Raw genomic sequence first — 19,713 nt, forward strand, 5'->3', positions numbered from 1 at the left:
GATCTTTTCCATGTATTAACGGGCTCGACAGCAAGGAGGAAGCGAGAGAGCGCGGAGGAGTGTAGCATGCAGAAGGTTACCCATCGCACACGCGTATACACACACAGTTGAGTTCCAAATGTGAAATTGTAAATAGTTGATGGTGTTATATTTGTAAATAAATTGTTATTTTGATGTCAATTAACCCTTTTTTGTGTTGTTTATGTTGGTATAGTTGTTCATGGATATTTTTCAGCTGTCACAAAAGCAAAACATATTTGTATCGTTTCACAAAAAGCTGCTTTTCTCTGATATTTTCCTGAAACTTACCTAAGTTCTACTGCTGATGACTAAAGAACGGAAAAAGGTAGAAACAAAGTTTTTTTTCTGATGAAAGACCGGAGTCTAACCTTTATTTTGGTAGGTTCCATGTTCCATCATCTGAGTTTCCCATATGCTTTGTTTTGCCCTTGTGCTTTCTTTCATCTTTCATCCAATGGACGTACTTTCCTTATCACATAGTTGTGTTACTACATCTGAAATCGCCAATAAAAGTCAGTAAGTTAGACAAACTTGTTTTTTTTCCAGAGCTCACCTGGTGCCAGTCTTCTCCTTTGGAGAGAATGAGGTGTTTGATCAAGTGGGAAACCCGAAAGGAACCTGGCTTAGAAGTATACAGGAACAGCTGCAAAGAATCATGGGTATCTCCTTGCCTCTCTTCCACGCTCGCGGGATCTTCCAATATTCCTTCGGCCTCATGCCTTACAGAAAACCCATCCATACCATCGGTGAGTGAGCTCTTTCCCTTTCTACCTTCTAAAAATATTCTCCCAGGCCAGCCTGGAAGGATAGCCTCCTCTTTTCCTCCCATATCGCCTTGTAATAGCGCACGGAATCCATGACCCCTCTAGCATTCATTAGCGTTCAATCATCATTATCCTTAGTGATGGTTGCAACAGTCACTGATGTTCATTTTCACTTCCATGGTGACGGCTTTCCTTTTCATTGCTGCGCTGTGCGATGTTGTTCCGTGTAGCTGCGGGCACACGCTGCAATAATGCGTCGTATGCTCTTCTTAAGTGGTTCTCAAACGAGTCTCGTGTTTACAGATCAAAATTCCAAACATTATATACAACAGGGGTGTCCAAAGTGGCTATTTTTTGATTGGCTCGCGCAACATTAAAAAAATATGATTGGACAAGAAAACTGAAAAAACAACAACAGCAGCAAAAATGGGAAAGTCGGCAGTAGTTTTGCAAAAATAAAGTCAAAATCTTCAGAGAAAAAAGTTGCAATTTTACAAGACTTTGCAATATTGTGAAGAAAAACAGTTTCAATAATAAAGAAGGATGTTAGTTTTTTTAAGTCGTAATATGAAAAACAAATAAAACAAGGAATAAAGCTGTAATTGTTGGAAAATTAGATCACAGAAAAAGTAAAAATGTTACGAGAATTAAGTAAAAATATAATGGGAATAAGAAGAAATTTCAAGAAGAAAGTTGAAATATTTGGAAAATAAAATGGGGTGGAAAGCGCAAAGAGTGGAGTTAATACTAATAATACACTTTTTCAAACTAATAATACACTTTTTCAACTTTATTCCTAAGTATGGACACCCCTGATACTGTATATACAAAAGGAAATGTAAAAGTCCACTCTAACAGAAACAGTAAAGTATAAATTTAAGAAAAAAAAACGCAACTTAAGTACAGTAGCGAAGCGTTACACACTACACGGTGCACCGTTGCATGACCGCACTGCCGCAGGTCACTGGACGGGCTTTAGACCTTGGCAGCCGACATCTTGAACTACATTCTCACTGCCCTTCAGTTCATGTACCGTATTTCCCAACCTGATGTTGGCAGGCGCTCAGCATGTCACAAAGCTGGGCGAGCTGCAGTAGCTTCAAGTGAACGTGAGCAGTGGGGGGGGGGGCCTGATAACGTTCAGGTTGGACGGCAGACAAAACCTCGCAATCACACGTCACGCCAGTTGCTCGCCAACTACAAGCGGGGGACATGCAGGCCTGTAGGCCAACATTCAACGAGAGCACCGCGCTGAGAGTGAGGGACATTTTGTGATGAAGCAGGGAAGCCATCATGACGGCGAACATTACTGCTTCTACTGCTATTCATCTAAGACGAGCCACGTAGGAACCGAATGTGTATTCTGAAGTGCAACTTGTCGCCTGTGTGCAGTTGGACGGCCTATTAGGGTGGAGAAAAACGAGAAGCCAACGGCTGAGGAGCTTGACACCCTCCACCAGCTGTACATGGACCAACTCAGCAACCTCTTTGAGGAGCACAAGGCCAACTACGGCGTGGACAAGGACACACACCTCAACTTTGTCTGATGTGGACAAACCGTGCATTGCTGTTTATTCCTGCAGGTCACAGCCTCCACATCGAGAAATTCAGTGGGTTACATAGGAAATACAGGAGGTTCTCATGCCATCCACGTGTATTTGAAAGGTCCATAAAAATGTCTGTATTGACACTAACACAAACCAACGGGAGGTCATCAAAGCAAACACCTCACACACAAGTGGAACGTGCCAAACAATACAGTTTTATACAAATGATAACCCGCAAAGCATGCTGGTAACCTCCTGTTGTCCCAGCATGCCTTGCGGGTTCTAAATTAGTATAAAATTGTAACATTTTGCATGTAGTGTCCATGCGAGTATCAAAGTAGACACTTACACACTAACATACATGCAAAACAATACTATTTTATACAAATTATAAGCCACAAGGCATGCTGGGTAACCTCCTGTTGTCCCAGCATGCCTTGCGGGTTCTAAATTAGTATAAAATTGTAAAATTATGCATGTAGTGTCCATGCAAGTATCAAAATAGACACTTACACACTAGCATACATGCAAAACGATACTATTTAATACAAATTATAAAACGCAAAGCATGCTGGGTAACTTCCTGTTGCCCCAGCATGCCTTGCGGGTTCTAAATTAGTATAAAATTGTAAAATTATGCATGTAGTGTCCATGCAAGTATCAAAATAGACACTTACACACTAGCATACATGCAAAACGATACTATTTAATACAAATTATAAAACGCAAAGCATGCTGGGTAACCTCCTGCTGTCCCAGCATGCCTTGCGGGTTCTAAATTTGTATCAAATAGTGTTGTTTTGCATGTATGTTAGTGTGTAAGAGTCAATGTTGATACACGCGTGGTCCGTGTGGTACAGTTACATTACACAGGGACACCCATGCAGTAATTGCAACACTTTGTAAGAGGGGGTTGTGTTGACTTATCCTTGGCAATGTGTGCGATGACCCCAGCAGCCAGGTAACACTGATGGCATAAGTCAAGGTTTCCTAACAATTACTGTCTGGGATTGTTGGCCAAGATGAGGGGAGTGTCACAATAAAACTGATTTCCCAAACATAGTCAGAGCTTGCACTGATTCGTTTCTTTGGAAGCGCTACAAATAGGGGAAAATGAAATGATCATATACAAAATTTCACAGTTTTGAGGTTCTTTGACCTTCGGAACAGAAGAAATTCTCAGACCTCCTGTGAAACATCTCTAAATGTCGAAAGTCCCCCAGCCCCGCCCCAACAGAGCTCCTCACCCACAAGAGCCCAACCTGGAGCCCAACCTGGAGCCCAACCTGGAGCCCCGCATACAGCAGTGACATTTCATCTGAGCCCATGTGAGCAAAAGTATTGGAACATGGCCCGGGTGTGCCCTATTGCATTGCTTAGTCAATCAATAAATAGCACTGAATGTCTGATTGGGCAGGAAAGGTTTTGCCTGCGCAGGCTGCATTTAGAGGTGAAAACAACATGAAAACCAGAGAGCTGTCTATTGGTGAAAGCCAAGCCGTTGTGGATCTGAGTGAAGTCAAAGCCTGTGGAATGTCCTCAAGAAGACACTACCCACTGGTGTAATAAGTAGCAGACATCCAGCAGGTAGAACAAGGAAAACATCAGAAGTTGAAGACAGAAACATTGCGAGAGCTGCAAAGGAAAACCCTAAACTGTTAAAGACATCAGCAACAACCTGCAGAGGGCAGGAGTGAAGGTATCATTATCGACCGGTCATGAAGAAAAGTACAACGGCCACAGCAGAAGATGCAAACCCCTCATTACCACCAAGACTGGAATTTGCCAAAAAAAGTACAGAGACGAGCCTCAAAAATTCACCAGTCCAGAAAACCTTAGTCTGACAAATGTTTAGGCTCATCTCTGTTCTTTATGGCAGATTTGTCAACATTTGAAAGTCACTGTGATGTGCACAGCAGTCGTCAGTAAATGGGATCATTCAACCAAGTGAAACATTTACTTCCAAAAGAAGTCCAAAGTGAATATGTCCCAGTTTTTATTTAATTACTGTAGTCCGCACAAAGCAAATATTGTGTTGTTGGATCAGGTCTCCAAGTGATAAGACCGTCTGTGAACTCATGAGATGTTGGCACGGCGCGTGTACAGTATTTCCTAATGAACCGTCTGACTGGATTCTTTCAACACAATCTGGACAAAGCATGCGTGTGCTTGGCTAAGAAAAATGGTGCTGAAATCCAAAAGGAGGTAATGCAAAAAGCACAATTAAAGGCATTAATGTAGCATATTGAATTTGCTTATTTAAGCCACGATACCAGGACATGGCTTCCTCAAAATGGCAGGTAAGCTAGCTTTTGGAGTGGTTGTCAAGTGACTGTCCCAGGATATGACTTCCCCAAAATGGCGGTGTGTCAGGTAAGCTAGCTAATTTCCAAATGCTTAAAAATGATTTTAAAGCCATTTAACAATTCACAATGCTTTAATAAGGTGACAGATATAACAATTAAACTGTTCTTACTATATTTCTTTAGCAAATTCATATAAAACAATCTACAAAACATTTTGGAGTGGTTGTCATTTGAACATCCCATTGTATGGCCTCCCCAAAATGGCGGTGTGCCAGATAAGCTAGTTTAAGCTTTTTTTTGCCATTCAAGGTCATTTTAAAGCCATTTAACCATTGCAATGTGTCAGTAGGATGTAAAATATTACAATTAAACTGTTCTTACCATAATTATTCAATTAATTCAGAGAAAACAAGCTTTGGAGTGGTTGATGTGACTAGCCCAGCATATGGCCTTCCCAAAATGACAGCGTGTCAGGTAAGCTAGCTCATTTCCAAAAGCTTATGTTTTCATTCAAGCTCATTATAAAGCCATTTAACAATTGTAATCCTGTAATAGGATGTGAAATATTACAATTCAACTGTTCTTACGTTATTTCTGAAATTAATTCAGAGAAAACAAGCCACAACACATTTTGGAGCGGTTGTCATTTCACTATCCCAGCATATGGCCTCCCCAAAATGGCGGTGTTTTCAGATAAGCTAGTTCAAGCCTATTTTTTGCCATTCAAGCTCATTTTAAAGCCGTTTAACCATTGTAATGTGTCAACACGATGTCAAATATTACAATTCAGCTGTTCTTACCATATTTCTTCAATTAATTCAGAGAAAACAAGCTACATAACACTTTGGAGTGGTTGATGTGATTAGCCTAGCATATGGCCTGTGGTGTCAGGTAAGCTCACTCATTTTCAACATCTTTTTTTTTTTTTTGCTATTAAAGCTCATTTTAAAGCCATTTAACAATTGTTATGTTTTAGTAGGGTGTCAAATATTCCAATCCAACTGGTCTTACTACATTTCTTCATATAAAACAAGCTAGAAAAATATCACTATTGGACTTTTAGCCTTAAAATTGCCTTAGAAAGCACAAAAATGCTAATAAATGTCACTGTTTCAATGATTTTCAATGAATATATGTTCTTTACCCCAATCCAACGTATATTTGTGCTACAGAAAAAAAAGAGTTCAAGTAGCATACATGAAACATAACACGTTTTTGACATCAATTAGTAGCATTTAAAAAAAAACACCACACATGTTTTCTACATGGTAGATCTCCCATCATGGCTTTGGTTGTCAAGGGTTAATTGGCTTTCAAAGAGTAATAAACACAACTGAAAAAAGATTCATTGGTTTATCAAGACACAGGTGTATTCACATGTATCAGTACAGTACACACACACCTGTGCACAGCTGATATGTGAGTGTGTGTCAGGTCAGAGTAACACCATTGTTGTCGTATTTTCAAAGAAAGGGGTCGAAGTACAAAACACCGAGGGAGGAAACCCGAGCATCTCATCTTATCTGCCGTGTTTATGGAGTGAAAAGAAAACATCTGGATGAACACGAGCATGCGGCGAGGCAGTAAAGTCATGAGGTAATGACAGGAGTTCTACCAAATATTTTGCTTTTACGAAGATAACCCAACCGTACTGTGATATAGAGCACGCTACACATCGTGCTGAGCTGTTGAAGTCGCTCTTGTTTTGTTGATTGACCGTAAATAATGCGGTTTGTTAGCGTTACAAGTAAATAAAAGGTATGGGGGTTGAATACCTTTACCTGCCAGCCAGTTCTAGACCTAACAATCAGCCGTTTGTGTTTTTCCCTGCGCTGTTGTTTTTAGTTTCCTTGCTACCCGAGAGCATCCTGATGTTTGCTGTATTTTGTGCTCATGTTTTTTCTTTTGTGATTTCGCTGACGCCTCCTGAAAAATCAAAGGACGGAGGGGCCACAGTGATATTTTACAGTACCCATGTAGTTATGCTAACAAATTATATATATTTCAAGAAAAAACAGCCCAGCTTTGTGACATAGCAGAAAAATATTTATGACCTTTTGACCTTAAATTACACTTTTCTGGCTCGTTTTTTTGTTTCTGTTGTTTTTTTTCTTCTTAATATCAAAATACTTCAACTTCTACATTATTGCTTTATTCCCATCATATTTTGACTTCATTCTATTGATCTCGTAACAAATCCCCCCCCATTTAATTTTCCAAAATATGCAACTTTCTTCTTTGTTTTCTTTCATAGTATTATGTCTTCAGAAAAGACATCTTTTTTCTTTAATATTTCAACTTTATGCTCATAAAAGTTGCATGTTTTTCCTAATAATATCATCGCTTTTTTCTCAGAAAATTATGACTTTTTTTTCCTGTAAGATGACTTTTTTTTTGGTAATATTATGACTTTACTCCCCTAATATTTTGACTTTATTCTCGTAAAATTACTGTTGTTTTTTTGTTGTTGCATTTTTGTTGTTGTATTCATGCTTACTTGTATTTTTAAACTGTCTTGGGGACCAGTAAAAAAACAACCGTGGGCCTCAAAGTGGCCCCCAGGCTGCACTTTGGAGAACCCCTGCCCTAAAGTTTGCAATTTCAGGGGGTTAGTTGACCTATTTGACAAGATTAAATATAAAAAGATGTAACTTTTTAGTATATGGAAGTTTTCAACAAGCAACACATTCACTGATAAATGCCAAATAAATTCTACAATGAAATGATAGAATTAAAGCTGTAATGAAATTGAACATATTTCAAAGTTATTGTTCAATACGATAGTGACATAACATCATGATTGTGATATCCAAGACGTGCTTGGAGACATGCTGCAGCTCGGCGCGTGTTGGCAGAGACGACGCCCACGCGCACGCCCACCCGCAATTTGTGTGCACCCTCCCCGCTGTGCGTGGCTCCTCCCCGCCTTGATGAAATGCCACCGGCTCCTCGCCTCCTTGCAGTGAAAGTCATGACAGGGGAGCCGTGAGTTTTGGACTTTTTAAGCATCCACAAACTATCTTATTACTTCCATCCAAGACGTCCAACCATGAAGACCATCCTTGCTGCCTACTCGGGGGTGCTGAAAGGTAAGCATGCCTCTTTGCGTGCTGCAGGAGGACTGCGGGAGCGCTTAGCTGCTCAAACAAATCACTGCTCGTTCCAGTAAATACTGCTTAAACACAACCTGATCGTTACTTCATCTACATCTAATACAGCTAGCAATGTTCTAGTAGTGTTCTAGTAGTCACTGTAGACTCTACCATGTAGAAGCAAGGCAACACGCAGTACAACAACTGGTGCACCTGCTGGGGAATTCCTGGGAGTCCAGGTGAAAGACTTAATGAAACGTGAAGATGCTACATCAGCGCGTGGTATGAACATGAGGGGTGCGACGGTACGTCATCACGGTTCGGTACGTACCTTGGTTTGAAGGTCGAGGTTTGGTTCATTTTGGGTTCGGTAGGGGAACAAAATGCAAAACATGAAAACTGCTTGAAAGTGTAACATAAAAAAACTGGTAGGTAATTCTCCAATAAGTACAATTCTCAAATGAATATTAAAATAATGCATAATGGTCTACAACAGGGGTTTCAAACTTGTAGCCCGTGGGCCATTTGCGGCCCACAGCAACATATTTTACGGCCACTTACTTGACTGTAAAGATTAGTGTAACTGCGGCTCGTGAAGCCTGGGCAAATTCAGAGGTAGAAGTACTCACAGTGACCTTGTCGCACAGTCAATGAACTTACTACAATCACGGTGCCCACACAACAGGTAAATCAACACAAACACAAACACAACATAATAATGGATTCCATTCGATAGCGCTTTTCAAGATAACCAAAGCACTTCACAGTGAAGTGAACCCATTATTCATTCACTCCTCTGTAACCACAGCTGCCCTGAAGTAGTCTGACGGAAACATGGCTGCAAATCGCAGTGGGCAGCACTGGAGGCCAGGTGGGTGAAGTGTCCGGTGACCAGGGACACAACGACAGTGACTGGGTGGCGGGAGCAACAATCGGATCGAACCACCAACATTTCGGTTTCTGGACGACCACCTGAGCCACTGCCGCCCCAAATAATAATCAACTACTACTCTAAACACGTAACTTTCGCAATTTTTTTACAAAACAAATACCGCAAAGCATGCTGGGAACGTCCAGCAGCCCCGTTTACGTTTAGTTGGCTTATGTTTAGGAAAATGCAACCATGCAGTCAAGTGTTCAATAACCGTTTGAACAATGTGAATGATTATTTAGTTTTTAGAGTTATCCACTTGTCTTTGTCCTTTTACGTGGGTGTTTCGAAGCGGAAGAGGGTTTTTAAGCTCTAGCTTCTCCTTGGCACTACCGCTAGCCATGACTCCCACTAATCCAAAGGCTGGTATGCACGCTATTTGTTTACCGAGTCGGCGTATACCGCGATAAACACTTCCTGTCCCTCACTTAGTGTGTATCGTGCGGAAAACGGGTACTCTTCTGTACCAAAGCCAAAAATCTGACTAGTGTTCATAGTTTCCTAGGGCTGTCACAAGCTCTCGCAAGACTAAAACGGGCCTGGGACGATGATAAAACACTGAATTAATCACACGATAAATGAAAATGAACTTGGTCATTTTGCCCGCTTCAATATATTGCCATTTGGATACGAGTCTGTTTTTCTCGTCACTCGCCTCCAAACAGGCAGGAAGTGGGTTCACTCTGTGTATTGGTTTCATGCTCTAAAATCGATACGCATGTTTGTTGAAACGATGACCGCAAACGGACCCATGTGTGACTTGTGAATAAAGTTTTCATTTTTATAGTAGCTCTTTAATAATGAATCATTTATTTGAATGGTTTTATGCTTTTTTTTATTACTTTCTTTTTTTGTGTATTCTTTAAAATACCATTTTCACATATTTGATATGATTTTCTCCACTGTTGTTTCTGTTGTCGTGTATTAGCTTGGCTATGTTAGGAATCACCCGGCTACCTCAGTACGCTTCAGGGTTTAAAATAAATAAATAAATAACGTAAATTAAAGATTGCATTATTTAAATTAATCATTTATTTACTTGAATAATTTCATCAGTGAATTTTTTTTGTCTTATTTCTTTCAGCGATGATGCGAAATACGCTACTTTTGAAAATTTACCAGACGCATGAGATAAATTTGCACGAAGTGTTGGTATTGTTGCCGATACCGGCCTGAATTTTACTCAGTATCAGCTACGAAACGAAATCGGTGGTATTCCCTAACACAGCTTGTGGCCAGTTCGATCTGGATCAGCAGGACAACGATATGTTGGTCAAGTCAGAGACAAATGGAAATGGAAGCAGTGGTTGCTAGTCGTGCTTTGCAGGTGGTGCTGCCCGGTGCGGGGTTATTTTCAGTCTTTACTGATGGGATTAGAAGAGAGCCTTCCAAGGGAGATGTTCTTATTGGATTCCAGCTCTTTCAGCTCTCCAGACTCGACTCGAATGTAGTTGCTCTTAATGTGACATTTAGTTTCTGCGTCTTTGCTCTGCAGCTTCATTTGAATCCTCTGGTGTCTGCAAAGGGTGCAGTGATTCGCCCGTAATCCCCTGGAAGGCTGTTGCTGTTCTTCTAGAATCATTGATCTTGTTGTACGATTCTTCTGTTAAAGCTTCTATTCCATGCATTTGGATTTGTCTCCAGGCACCGGCTCCAGCATCCTCTCCTCCCTGCAGGACCTGCCCTTGGCCTTTTGGCCATGCGGATCCAAGATGGAGAAACATCTCCAGGTCATCTCAGTTCTGCAATGGGTCGTCACCTTCTTAGCCTTAGGTATGTGTGTGTGTGTGTGTGTGTGTGTGTGTGTGTGTGTGTGTGAGTGTGAGTGTGTGTGGTAATTCTGTACATTTCACTTAAGCTGCAAGAAAGCAAACAAGACCTAAAGAGTGAGCATGCAGTCTCATTAGTCCTAAGTAGGTTAGAGCACTAAGCTACACCGTAAATGCACACTCATGCAGAGCGCCTTGTGGGGCTTCGCCTCTTTAAAATTCCTTTGACACATTTTCAAGTCTAATTTCATATATACATGTTCCCACCCTCTGCTTTTGCAGGGGCAGTCTGCACCGTGTTGTTAATCTACATGTTCTGCACTGATTGTTGGCTTATCGCTGCCCTTTACACCGCCTGGCTCATTGTTGACTGGAACACCCCCAAACAAGGTAATCCATTTTAAACACGTGGTGTGATGTTGCTGATCTGATGATGATGATGATGGGGCCATTTCAAAGAAGCAGGTTTTAATTGAATGATTATATCACTGATGAGTGGTGTGATTTTTGAGGTGTAAAATTGATTAGGTGATGAAGTCACAAAGACGTTGCTCTGTTTGGGCTAATCGATGCTTTCAAGTGTCTTACGGCAGCTGCATGACTGAAATCTATATGAAAATATATGTTCTCAATCTCAGCAGACAAAGTGCAGTCATCCATCCGTTTCCTACCACGTATCCTGTTGATAGTTGTCCTCTTACAAAGATGTGAACGGGCCATCATTTTTGTCTGAGGTTTATTATAACAGAGAGGGACAGCATTTTAAAAAATCCAGCAAAAAAACCCGATCCCTCGCCAAATGAGAGTTTGGATTTCGAGGCTTCACTATTTCACGGTTTTTCAAAAATATTTTAACTCATTCAATCCCAGCCATTTTTCAAAAGACAACCCCTTCAGTGGCGGCCATTGTAGACGATTTTGACTGATCTTTCAAGGCACACAGAATATTACGTTCTATGGCTAAATAAACATGGACCCTACCAAAACAAAGAGTAGACTCAACTCTGAACCCCCGATGTCACTTCCTGTCAATTCATTTATCACGGTCAGGTCTGGAACCAATTAACTGCAATAAAACGGAGTACCCCGAGAACATGCAAACTCCACACAGAGATGCCCAACGGAGATTTGAACCCAGATCTTCCCGATGTCGTGACTGCGTGGCCAACATGCTGGATTGCACACATCTCAGGAGGCATTTCGGTCAGAGAAACATCCCAAAAGCAGAATGTTTCCACCTCCATGTTTGACAGGGACGGTGTTGTTGGTCAGAGTCACCATTTCTCCCCGTGTCCACTTGATTACAAAGAGCTCCATTTTGGTCTCATCTGACCACATCACATGGGGACCTTGCAGGCACTGCAGGATCCGTTACAGAAAAGCGTGTTACGAATGCTCTTCTCTCTGATTGTGCTCCCAACTCCCTTGACATCATCAACCAGATTTGTTTTGTCATTTTGTTAAATTCCTGAAATATATGATCGAGGAAGCCTGACAAAGCATTGTGTGTACGGTTAAAAACTATTTTCATTTCATCTTTAATTTTTCTTAATCAGGTGGCAGGAGATCATCGTGGGTGAGAAGTTGGACAGTGTGGACATACTTTCGAGACTATTTCCCAATCAGGGTAGGTCACATCAGTTCTCCTCTTGGCAAGTCAATAACGTTGCTTCATGCACTCGCTATGGAAACCTACTTAAAAAAAGAAAACAGCATCTCTTATGCTTAGAAATAATAATAGTAATAATAAATTGATCAATAATATTGAATATAAAAAAATATGTATTTAGTGTATATATAATTATAAATACAGTCAAATGATTCATACGTTCATACGTTTTTCAATTGTGAAAATTATTGAATCTGAAACCTTTCAAATTATTTTTACTTTGTATTAATGAATTATTAATTAACTTGTATATTATATGCCCATACTTTAGAGACAGCTACTTCCTCAACACCTGGTTATGCCCAGGTATGACCTGGCAGGTCAATCTACCTCTGATAAATGTATCTATCAGCTCTGTTGATTAAGATGAAGCCGTGACGTTGCCTGATAGGACACAAGTAGTCTATTTACTATTTTACAGTGCCGTCTCTTTTATCTGAGAACGCGGGTTTGCTTGTTCGTAGAGCTTTCAGAGTCAACCCCAAAGACAGATTTCATTATTTGATTCACGAATTAGCGTTTTTTTTCTTGTGTGTATTAACGACTGCAGCGATCAGGTGACTTCGGCTTTCACCACACTATTTTTGTACTGAGCAAAGACTTCAGTGTGTTGACAAACCCAAGGAGATGCATTTAACCCCAGTCATGCTGAACTTTGTCCATCACATTGATCTGTACTTTGTTGTTGCACAGCTGTGTACATCACATGCGCTACCTGGATGTTTGTCATCATTGGAAGAAATCTCTGATGAGCCCTGCGGTCCAATTGCCATCTCTTACACACTGTTCGATTGAGTACTGAGTACTGAGTTCCCTACAGTATGACTTTACCAGAATATTTCTGCAGGATAATCAATTTGTAATCGCTGTCAATCGTGACTGTTTTTTTTACATAAGCTGGAGGCCAACAGGACAAAGTCCAAAGCAGCATTAAAACGAAGTCAGGAGTATGACTCTTATGAAAACAGTTACATGAAGGTCTTAGTAAGTACCAGGAGCAGAACTCCGTAACGTCTGTGCTGCGTTTGCAGCAACCAAACAATCTTCTTTCTTTGGGTTCACTCTAATCACCACGACAACCAGGTGGAGTCATGCGATTTGAACCCTTAAGAACAGAGACATTTGTAATGAAAGTAAAATGACACAGTTTTCACTGGGGTTTTGTTCCCTTACGTTGATGTTCTCCTCTGGTTTTGGATCAGCAATCTTAAAGTATAAAATGTGTAGGTACTTACCATTCATGGATGATAGCGTAAGAGGATTAACAGATGAAAGCAGAATCACAGCGTAGACGTTTTACTTATGGTGTGTGTTCAAGGACCGCGGAACAAAACGCTTGACGAAAAAACATGATCAGTGAGGGATAAAGACATAAACATGCAAAAATTGTGGGCTTCTTTTTTTTAATTTTTTATAGCAGTACATGCAAGAAGTACATTTTACTTGTATTATCACATATTTACAGTATACATTGTTACCGACTTAGGGTGAATGAGATGTGTTAACTCCCACGTGGGGAGTTGATGAGTTCAAGGCAAGTGCAAAGCTGTGCAGGATGTCACCATGGCTTCTCGCGAGTTCAGTGGAATCTTGAATATGATCTCATTTACTAATGCGTTTATGCAACTCTTGTTTGAGCTGCTGATGGAGCATTGTGCACACGCTCTGATGGATCGGAAGTCTGCAATACTGATCAGGGGACAGTTTTTTTTCATTCACTTTAATTGCTGTAATGTAACATGGAAATACGGTATCTCCCATGTCTGAAGAGGAGCTTTCAATAAATATGTTTACACTAAGTCATTATTTTATGGCAGCACTTGAGACATGCTCAATTGATAAGGATGTCCAAGTTCCACAAAAACACAAGCTGTGTCCAATTCCACACAACACTTTGACCTTTTAAGTGTCGGACCCCAGTACAGGGGGCGCCTTGGTTGCATTGTGTTGTTATGGTAACTGCTATGCTATACACTCACGTACCCAGACTAACGTCAGCTAAAAGCTCAACCAAAGAAATGTTTGAAAACAGAAGATAATTCAGACTACAAACACTGAAATGGAAAACAAGTGCAAGTGTCATGAATAGATGCTTGTTTGTCTATGAAGACAGATCCTGTATATTCACTTTAAACCTATTCCCAGGGCAAAGACTATATAGGACAGCTCTAGTACCAGAGCTGTCCTATCTGGACAGGTTCAGGTTGTCTTAGAAGACATTTTGCCTCTCAACTGAGCAGGCTTTATCGATTCATGCTCAATGACTAGCTAGGACAGCTCTAGTAATACTGGAGACTTCAAGTGGACTGCTACTACTGGTACTACTAGACCTCTAGTTTAGGTCTAGTAGTAGACTGCTAGCGGTCTAGTACTACCTATCTATCCATCTCTGTCTCTCTGTACAGAGCTGTCCTACCTAGTCTTTGAGCATGAACTGATGAAACCTGCTCAAAGAGGCAAAAAGTCTTGTGAGACAACCTGAACAGTCCGGTTGTAATGGACCCAGTGCCCTGACACCACAAAGACCTGGATGAATGGGAACATTCACAGGCACTTTAAAACTGTGTGGTTAAAAAACAGACTGTTAAATTCTTGAATATTGTAACAGTTTTTAAAAATTGTTTTACATCCAAAAATAGATTTGATTTGATTAGATACTCTTATACTGCATACACACACAACACCTTACAGGGTTTTGGTTTTGTAAAGCACTCGTTCTTGGAAATGTGCCTCACTCACCGTCTTTGTCCCATTTGTTCAACAGCTAATTAAAACCCACAACCTGCTGCCCAACCGGAACTATATATTTGGCTACCATCCTCATGGCATTTTCTGTTTCGGGGCTTTCTGCAACTTTGGGACAGAGGCCACAGGCTTCTCCAAGAAGTTTCCAGGCATTAAGCCTTCCCTGGCAACCTTGGCAGGAAACTTCCGCATGCCTGTCCTACGGGACTACCTGATGTCTGGAGGTGAGTGCATCAGAGGAGCTGTGGGTTTTTGTCTGAGGTCTTAAAACTAGCGATACTCCTGATAATTGTATCTGTGAGACAATGGACCCTTTGGCCTTTTGTGCAGTTGAAATGTCCTGTGTTGACATGGCTGTTCGCTGATTTGTTTGTTCTTCAGATGGAGCTGCGGTATAGTCAATATACTCTACTTTCACTTTGAGGTTACAGTAGCTCAGCTTCTCAGGACCCAAAAATACCTGGTTCATTTTGAACGGGTCACAGACTAAAGTCTGTTTGACTGTTTGACAGGCTCCATGCTTTTTGACTCAATCTTATGTGTTCTTATCATCATATTATAGGAATATTTCAATGTTTGCTTCCCCACACGGTACACATTGAGTGACGGACAAGAAGTGTTTATCATATTTAAAAAATCATGAATGCTATTGCGCAAGCTTTTATGTTTTGCTTTTTTTCCCCCCCATACTGTACCCAAAATGAACCGAGCCGTGTCCGTAAAACCGAGGTCCGTGCCGAACCGTGATGGTGTTCCCTTACACCCCATACCCGTGGAGGAACTGCTGCGTAGACTTTTATGATGGGAAACAATGCAGGAAAGAAATCACGACAGTGTCGCCATCACAGCGTTTGCCACACAAAAGTAAAAGCAAGTAGGCCGCTGCTCATATGAAAGCTTGAAAACAAAACTAATGATGATTCATAAAATAACGATGAAGGCGTAAAGCTGGCAGAGTAGAAGGTGAAGGGAGATCAACTAACTTTGTCTAGATATGTTTGTGTTCAGGTTCTGGGTTGTTATCAGACATTTGGACCGTGTTGTCCTTTAAATTTAGGTAAAAGTCGTATTTGTTCAACCACCAAAGCTTGTTGTCCATCTCCTCAGGTATCTGTCCAGTCAACAGAAACTCCATTGACTACCTGTTGACATGCAACGGTACGGGAAATGCTGTGGTCATTGTAGTGGGGGGTGCAGCGGAGTCTTTACACTGCGCACCAGGCAGGAACTCTGTCATCCTGAAGAACCGGAAAGGCTTTGTGAGAATGGCCCTCCAGAAAGGGTGAGCTGAGTCCCGATCTGCTTTCACATACAAATCATAATCATTTCATATGTACCGTGTCATTTTAGCATGTGAGAGCAGTAACCCCAAATTGAACACACCTGCTCCCCATTTACACCTGAGACCTTGTAAAATCACGAGTTGCATGACACCGGAGGAGGAAAAATGGCTGATTGGGCCCACAGTCGACTGTTACCTGGGGACACCAGCGAATGGCGAAAAACCATGAGTTGAATTGATACGCCCATAAAAATGTCTATTTTTGACACACGCCTCCCCTCACCCCCCGAATCCCTCTTGCTAGCTTGACATTGACGTCCATTTTCGGATCAACATTTGCAATAAAAATAATATGTAATAATATGTAATAAGATCCAGAACCCTCCCTTGCCATTGGTCACTCACTACACAACGTATTGAATGCATTTAAAGTATAAAATGTTTATGGATAATAATCTAAGATGATGGATAAACGGTTGGAATCAGAGGAGAGGTGTAGCCTTTAGCCTGGTCGTCAGGCTAGCTCTTGACAAGGTGTTTCTCCGTGCCTCGTCGACATAATCCACAACCCCCTGAGGCCGGATTGACTGTCGTGGCTCTTGCTTCCGTAGCCAAACTTGTGCGTCCCACAGCACTCAAGTATGGTGTGTTCAAGGACCACCGGACGAAGTGCAAAATCTCAATGCTTGACCAAAAAAACATCATCAGTGAAGTGTAAAGACCTGAACATGTAGAAGTTGTAGGCTTTCTAACAGTGGTACATGTCTGCTGTACATATTACCTGCATTATCACCTTTGATATTTTCTGCCAAAAAGTGGCCTCGTTTCAGTACCTTTTATAGGGAGTATTAATACATCTTGTATGAACGTGTATTGTACCTTGTGCAGCATTACACTCTTACTGTGTTCCTCTTTATAAGGGACAGATTGTACTGAGAACCCAAACAACCCTAATTCTGTCAAATATCACTGAGGATTATCAGTGGTTTCACCTTTTCTAAAGACGATTGCAGCTTGCTTAAAAAAAACGAGCAGTTATGCAGAAATGAGCACATAGCGGCTTGGTAAATGTTAAAACCCCAAATGAACACACAGAGCCTTTCTGAGATTTGGACTGCCGGACTGTGACTAGTATAAAATTGGAGTGGGACACAAAATAAAAAAGTACAGAAAAAAACCCTGATTAAAATCTCCAGTTCTGAGGCTGCAAATTGACAAGATAGGAAAGAAGAGTACGCTTTGTTTGAAATGAGTTGCCTTGAAATTGATCAATACAGGAACTGTGTTGTGAAAAGTGTTTGGACTGGTATTAATGGGTCCATCCCAGGGGTGTATTAGTCTGCCATCATCACGGTTCCGTTAATTTTGGGTGGAGAAAGGGAGCAAACCATAAAACTCGGCATTTGTATCAAACAGCTTTCATGATTTTTAGCAAGAAACATAAAAAAACTGCTGGCATGTAATGGTAGAGACATTGGAACGCATCTGTACCGAACCACACGTTCCATACCAAACCCCTAGTGATAAAAGGAAAAAAAGGTATGAATTGTTATAGATATCTTACAGTAATCTTGTGAGTCATTGCATAAAAAGAGAAATGCTCAGACTTAATCTGTTGGCACGTACACCGAAGCTTTATGTGCTTTTGCAACTTGCAACGAGAACACTTTTCAATAGGGATTACCACCTTGCATGCACTTCATCACGCTTTTTTGCAAGCAAACGGCAACTTTCTATTCCTGCCCCTCCAGCTGACTGGACAGATATGCAGCAAATACAAACTAAAATGCTCCTGTATGTTTGTCACATGTATAACACGCCACCATTTCAAAAGATCTTTCTCTCTTCGGGCCTCAGGTCTGACTTGGTTCCAGTGTATTCCTTTGGGGAGAATGACGCCTACAAGCAGGTGATCCTCAAGGAGGGGACTTGCTGGAGAAGTCTCCAGAAAAAGTTACAGAAGCTCTTGGGCTTTGCTCCGTGCCTTTTCCATGGCTGCGGCCTCTTCTTTGGCAACTCCTGGGGCATCGTGCCGTATGGCAAACCAATCACTACCATAGGTACGTTTGGAGCACACGGCCTTACGTCAGCATGAAAGTGGAAGGTTATCCAATCAGAACGGTACCTCGCAGCAAGAAGATTCTGGGTTCGATTTTGCATGTTCTCCCTGCACTCATGTGGGTTTTGACGCGGCACCCTAACGTGCCCATAAGCGTGAATGAGTGCGTGAACAGTTGCTTGTATACACGGTAATCCCCCCTCTTTTCTCGCGGCTACTTGGTTCCAGACCTGACAGTGATGAGCAAATTTCCACCAAGTAGGATTCCTTCTTTGTGAACAAAATATTTTTGTAGTTATGGCATAGAAAACCTCATTCCGATCTTCTAAATACGGTTTTAACATTTATTAGACACAAAATAACACCCATACGGCCACCTTTTATATTTGTATTACCCAATATAGTAGATAGAATCTGAGGAAATAAGCCATTTAAGACAAATAAGACTCATGCTTGTGTGTTTCGATAAATGTCTTCCGGACGTGTGGACAGGAAGTGACGTCGGGGATTGAGAGTTGAGTTTTAGCTGGTGTGCAGCCACAACAGTACCGCATGTTATTATAATGATGATGACTATTAATATTTCATGTTCTTATTATTATTATTGTTATTATTAGGTTATTATTGTGTCTGTTGTGAGTTAAATCATTATTAAATCATAAAAACCTGTTGTCTGGAATCAAGTCTGGTTCGTGTTACTAGTGACACCTAGTGGCCAGTGTACTGTTCATTACTGCTTGCAACTGCATTTGTATTTTAGTTCATTTAGAACATTTTTGTGCTTGAAAATGCTCAATTTAGGCCAAGAATACGTAACATTTGCTTAAATATGCATTTAAAAAAAAAGGCCGTAGTGCACCACGAAACGGTGATGATTTATTAGTTAATTTTTCGAGCTGCGAGGGAGGACTGTATATTTATGCTTAACACAAATGTTGCCTAAATGTACTTCACTAATGCCTCATTGACATGTTTTTGTCACAGTCGGGGAGCCAATCACAGTGCCAAAAATAGAGGATCCATCTGACGAGATGGTGGATCTGTACCATTCCATGTACATCAAGTCCCTCCAGTGCCTGTTCGACAAGTACAAGACCCGTTTTGGCTTGAAGGAGAGCGACACCCTGTACATTGAGTGAAAAAAACAAAATGGAAGTGGTAAACTGTAGCGTCTGATCCCCCCCCCCCCAATCCCTTTCCTCGTCCCAGTCCAATCTTGGTGCCTGGTTTGGATTATCTTTGGACTCTAAACTCCACACACGAGCACATTTGCTGAAGAAACCTTTGCTCTCTGTGTTGTCTCCCATGCAATTAGGCATAGATTCTGCTCAGGGGGTTGGCAGGCTGGAAGGAATGGCATCGTAGGCTGGACCGGCATTCCTCAACAACACACGTGCCTTTTGTGTCTATTTCCATGTTCTTAACAAAGCCACACAAGTAGGTGTGTCTCGCAGGTGCAGGAAGGGGAGGTACGTTTGGTGTAACGCGCAGGACTTTAAAACAAGTGCCAATGTTTTGTGTAACGTGT

The 19,713-nt window shown here is 41.3% G+C and overlaps 2 protein-coding genes and 1 long non-coding RNA gene across 6 annotated transcripts in view; all 3 read left to right on the forward strand.

Annotated features, from left to right (window-relative positions):
• The window catches only part of mogat2 (monoacylglycerol O-acyltransferase 2), a 49,889-nt gene extending 47,088 nt beyond the window's left edge, over window positions 1-2,801 (forward strand). For all 4 annotated transcript variants that reach the window (XM_054755848.1, XM_054755851.1, XM_054755850.1 and 1 more), the window contains 2 exons: window positions 568-767; window positions 2,178-2,801. In XM_054755848.1, the coding sequence (XP_054611823.1) occupies window positions 568-767; window positions 2,178-2,332 (355 nt within the window). In that variant the 3' untranslated portion in view covers window positions 2,333-2,801. The remainder of the gene's footprint in view (window positions 1-567; window positions 768-2,177) is intronic.
• A 1,798-nt stretch (window positions 2,802-4,599) lies between these two features.
• Window positions 4,600-5,529, forward strand: LOC129169442 (uncharacterized). Its single transcript, XR_008566430.1, has 3 exons — window positions 4,600-4,705; window positions 5,042-5,112; window positions 5,461-5,529. It is a non-coding gene; the product is annotated as an uncharacterized LOC129169442 (long non-coding RNA).
• A 2,044-nt stretch (window positions 5,530-7,573) lies between these two features.
• dgat2 (diacylglycerol O-acyltransferase 2) lies at window positions 7,574-19,327 on the forward strand. Its single transcript, XM_054755847.1, has 8 exons — window positions 7,574-7,727; window positions 10,306-10,434; window positions 10,713-10,820; window positions 11,987-12,057; window positions 14,864-15,068; window positions 15,952-16,126; window positions 17,984-18,186; window positions 19,170-19,327. Exons 1-8 carry the CDS (start codon window positions 7,688-7,690, stop codon window positions 19,322-19,324), a joined length of 1,086 nt encoding a protein of 361 aa, XP_054611822.1. The 5' UTR covers window positions 7,574-7,687; the 3' UTR covers window positions 19,325-19,327.
• The last annotated feature ends 386 nt before the right edge of the window (window positions 19,328-19,713 follow it).

Source organism: Dunckerocampus dactyliophorus, chromosome 16 (assembly GCF_027744805.1).
Source record: "Dunckerocampus dactyliophorus isolate RoL2022-P2 chromosome 16, RoL_Ddac_1.1, whole genome shotgun sequence".
In the NCBI taxonomy this organism is placed as follows: Eukaryota; Metazoa; Chordata; class Actinopteri; order Syngnathiformes; family Syngnathidae; genus Dunckerocampus; species Dunckerocampus dactyliophorus.